Source organism: Lotus japonicus, chromosome 3 (genome assembly GCF_012489685.1).
Source record: "Lotus japonicus ecotype B-129 chromosome 3, LjGifu_v1.2".
Classification (NCBI taxonomy): domain Eukaryota; kingdom Viridiplantae; phylum Streptophyta; class Magnoliopsida; order Fabales; family Fabaceae; genus Lotus; species Lotus japonicus.
The window spans coordinates 80,824,250-80,827,929 of NC_080043.1; the positions used below are offsets into that span (position 1 = coordinate 80,824,250).

General features: G+C 40.8%; 1 protein-coding gene across 1 annotated transcript; it reads left to right on the forward strand.

Moving 5' to 3' along the window:
* The first annotated feature begins 1,531 nt into the window (after nucleotides 1-1,531).
* LOC130742769 (uncharacterized) lies at nucleotides 1,532-3,281 on the forward strand. Its single transcript, XM_057594868.1, has 3 exons — nucleotides 1,532-2,215; nucleotides 2,298-2,586; nucleotides 2,672-3,281. Exons 1-3 carry the CDS (start codon nucleotides 1,659-1,661, stop codon nucleotides 3,086-3,088), a joined length of 1,263 nt encoding a protein of 420 aa, XP_057450851.1. The 5' UTR covers nucleotides 1,532-1,658; the 3' UTR covers nucleotides 3,089-3,281.
* Nucleotides 3,282-3,680: the final 399 nt, after the last annotated feature.

Consider the following 3,680-nt stretch of genomic DNA (forward strand, 5'->3'; position numbering starts at 1 on the left):
TTAAGCCACTAAACTGTGATGCAGATACTATTTGTTTCTTGGAAGATGTCAAAGGGGTTGGTGTGGTTCATGTTTATGCTGAACATGACTCTGAGGTAGAGGTACAACATGGTGTGGAGACTGCTGATGTTGAGATACTAGACAGGGATGAGAGTGTTGGTGTTGCACAGGCTGTTGGTGGTGGTGAGGGTGAGGGTGTTGGTGTTACTCCGGCTGTTGGTGTTGAGGGTGTTGGTGGTGGTGAGGGTGTTGGTGTTGGTGAGGGTGAACAAGTGGTTGTTGCTGAGGGTCATGTTGTTGACAGTGTTGATGTTGAGGGAAATCATGATTCTGGGGATGATGAATACAATCCTAAGGTTGATAATGAAAGTGATTCTGATTCTGACTTCTCATTTGATGATAGTGATTATGAGGAGAATTATGACTGGATGAGTGTGCTGCCTCCTGAATCTCTTATAAATTTTCCACCAGAGCCAGGTTTTGCTCCATCTGTTTTTGAAGGTGATGCATCTAGACTATCAAATCCCTCAAGACTTTCAGACTTTGATGATGAAGATGGGGATTCAGATCACTTTGAAAGCCCAGCTGGCAGTGATGCTGAAGAAAACAGTAAGAATAAATTTCCCATGTTTAGGCAGCCTCAGGAAGGTGAACTTGTTTCATTTGAGAAGGGTCAAATATTCAACTCTAGAGCTCAGTTCAAGGGTGCTGTTAGAGACTTTGCCCTAGAACAAAGGAAGAATCTTTGGTTCAAAAAAAATGATAAGACTAGGGTGCTTGTGGAGTGTGCTGAAGAATGTCCATTCTACATGAGGATTACTAGAACCAAGTCCAGGCCTTACTTTCAGCTAGTTGGATTTAACCCTACACATACATGCAGTAGGACTGCAAGGAATAGGCAAGCCACCATATCCTGGCTTGCAAGAAAGCTGATGCCTATTTTAAGGCATACTCCTAACATGAAGCGTGCTGGAATTATTGAGGAGGTGAGAATAAGGTGGGGCATCTTGATTGACAAAGCTAAAGCATACAGGGTAAGAGTTGCAGCTGCAGAATTGCTACAAGGAGCAAGTAGTGATCAATATTTGCATGTGAGAAAGTATGCAGCAGAGTTGATTAGAAGCAATCCGGGAACGACTGCAATACTGAAGACCATAGATGAAGGTGACCATGCTGTCTTTGAGAGGATCTATATATGTTTTGCAGCCTCAAAAAATGCATTTGCAAGGCACTGCAGGCCCTTAATTGGCCTAGATGGTTGCTTCCTCAAAGGTTTATATGGGGGGCAATTGCTTACTGCTGTTGGGAAAGATGGAAACAATCAAATGTTTCCAATAGCATATGCAGTAGTGGAGGCTGAAACCAGTGACTCATGGGCTTGGTTTGTGAATCTTCTTATTGATGATCTTAACAGTGTGGAAAGAAAAAATTGGGCTTTCATTTCTGACCAACAAAAGGTAGATTGTTTACATTATTTGCAATGTACAATTTGTGTTGTTTAAACCATACATTTAATTGTGATTCTGTTGGTTTACTTTCCGTAGGGTCTAGTACCTACACTTCGTCAGTTGGGTGAGAATGTAGAACACAGGCTCTGCGTGAAGCATTTGTATGGGAATTTCAGGAAGAGATATCCAGGCAATGAGCTAAAGCTTGCAATGTGGTCTGCAGCCAGAGCAAACACTGTTCCAGAGTTTAATGTTGCAATGGATGAGTTGAAAGCCCTTAATGAAGAGGCTTGGCAAGAGTTGAGGCAGATTCCTCCTGCTCAATGGTCCAGATCTGGTTATAGCAATGACACATGTTGTGATCTTCAGGTAAACAACATGTGTGAAGCGTTTAACAGAGCCATACTTGAGCACAGGGACAAACCCATCATTACTTTACTGGAGGGTCTCAAGTTCTATATGACAAATAGGATTGTTAAACAAAGAAGTCTCATGCAAAGGTGGACAACTGGATTGTGCCCTTCTGTTCAGAAAAAAGTGGAAATCTCAAAGGATTATTCTGATAGATGGACTGCTGTTTGGGATGGGGATATTCCAATGAATGAGTTCTCAGTATTTAAGGGTAATGACAAGTTTGTTGTTGATCTGGGGCTTGGAACATGTGCCTGTAGGAGATGGCAGCTATCTGGTATTCCATGTTCCCATGCAGTAGCATGCATGTGGTTTTGTAACCGTGCACCTGAGGATTATGTGAACATAGCTCTTAGGTACTTATGAATACATATGATTTAGTTGTCATTGTTTTTCTTGAAGAATTACTAACTGTTTTGCAATCTTATTGTATTGTAGGAGATCCACATTTATGGATACTTACTCTTTTCTCATCCGAGGTAATAATGGACCCAAGTTATGGAATGATGTCCCAGGTCTTCCAATTACCCCACCTTACATGAGAAGAGCTGTAGGAAGGCCTAGAACAGCTAGGAGGAAGAACAATGATGAGCCAAAGAACCCAAATTCCCTTAGGAGGTACAACAAAACTGTACAATGCAGGCGGTGTGGAGAATATGGACATAATAAAAGGACCTGCAAGGGAAAGGCTGCAGCTGACAGAGAAATTCCTACTGGAGGAAACAGGGTAAACAATTTGTCTAATGGTCTTTCTTAATGTATATCAGAACAATATAATTGTCTTTCTAATGCTCTTTCTTAATGTATATCAGAACAATAAAAAAAGACTTCATCCTGAGATGAGGAAACATAGAGGGGGTGGAGGCATCAGTATTAATGAACCTGGTTCAAGTTCTCAACAACCAGGTTATCAAGCACCAGATTCTCAACCTCTAACTCAAGGCATGCCTCGGCCAAGTCAGAGTCAGCCATCACAACCAGGAGTTGCCATAGTAGATGAAGCTACAGCAGGAGCTGCTACAAGAAGAGGTAGAGCAAAGGGAAAAGGAGCTGCAACAGGGGATGGAGCTGCAACTGGGAATGAAGCTGCAACAGGGAGAGGAAAAGCAAAAGTAAAAGAACCTGCAGCAAAGGGGAAAGCAAAAGAACCTGCAGCAAATGCAAAAGATGCAACAGGGAATGGAACCAAAAAGAGGAGTTATGGACAGTTTAAGGGAACTAAGAAGTGATTGTGTACCTCTAAAGAAGTTGAACCATTAGACTTGTGCTGTTATGTTTGAAGTATTACTTTTTGAATTAGACTTGGGATGTACTTGAGCTGTAATGTTTTGTCCTTACTTTTTGAACCATTAGACTTGGGATGTATTAATGATTGGTGTACTTGAGCTGTTATATTTTGTCCTTACTTTTTGGACCATTAGAATTGGGATCCATATTTTGTAATAGTCATGTTGCTGACTCTATTATGAGCCAATGAATGTGATTTTAAATTGTAGATTTTAAATGTCCAGTTCTCTAGTAATAGTGTGCAGTTGCTATTTTGAATGTCCAATTCTGAAAATTGCCAATTGTCAGTTGCTATTTTGTCTAGTTTTGTATTATGAGGCAATGAGTTTGTTATGGCTGTGTGAATGCAATGAGGCAATGAGTTTGTGAATCAGTCGAGCATTAATTTATATCCAACACGCCAGAAGATAACAATATATCAACCCTGTAAAGGGACTTGCAACTTCCCAGTTTAATAGCAAACTCACTACCAAATTTCCACAGAATGAGACTCCAACTTATATTTCACAATTTTCGTGCTACAATTATTTCACA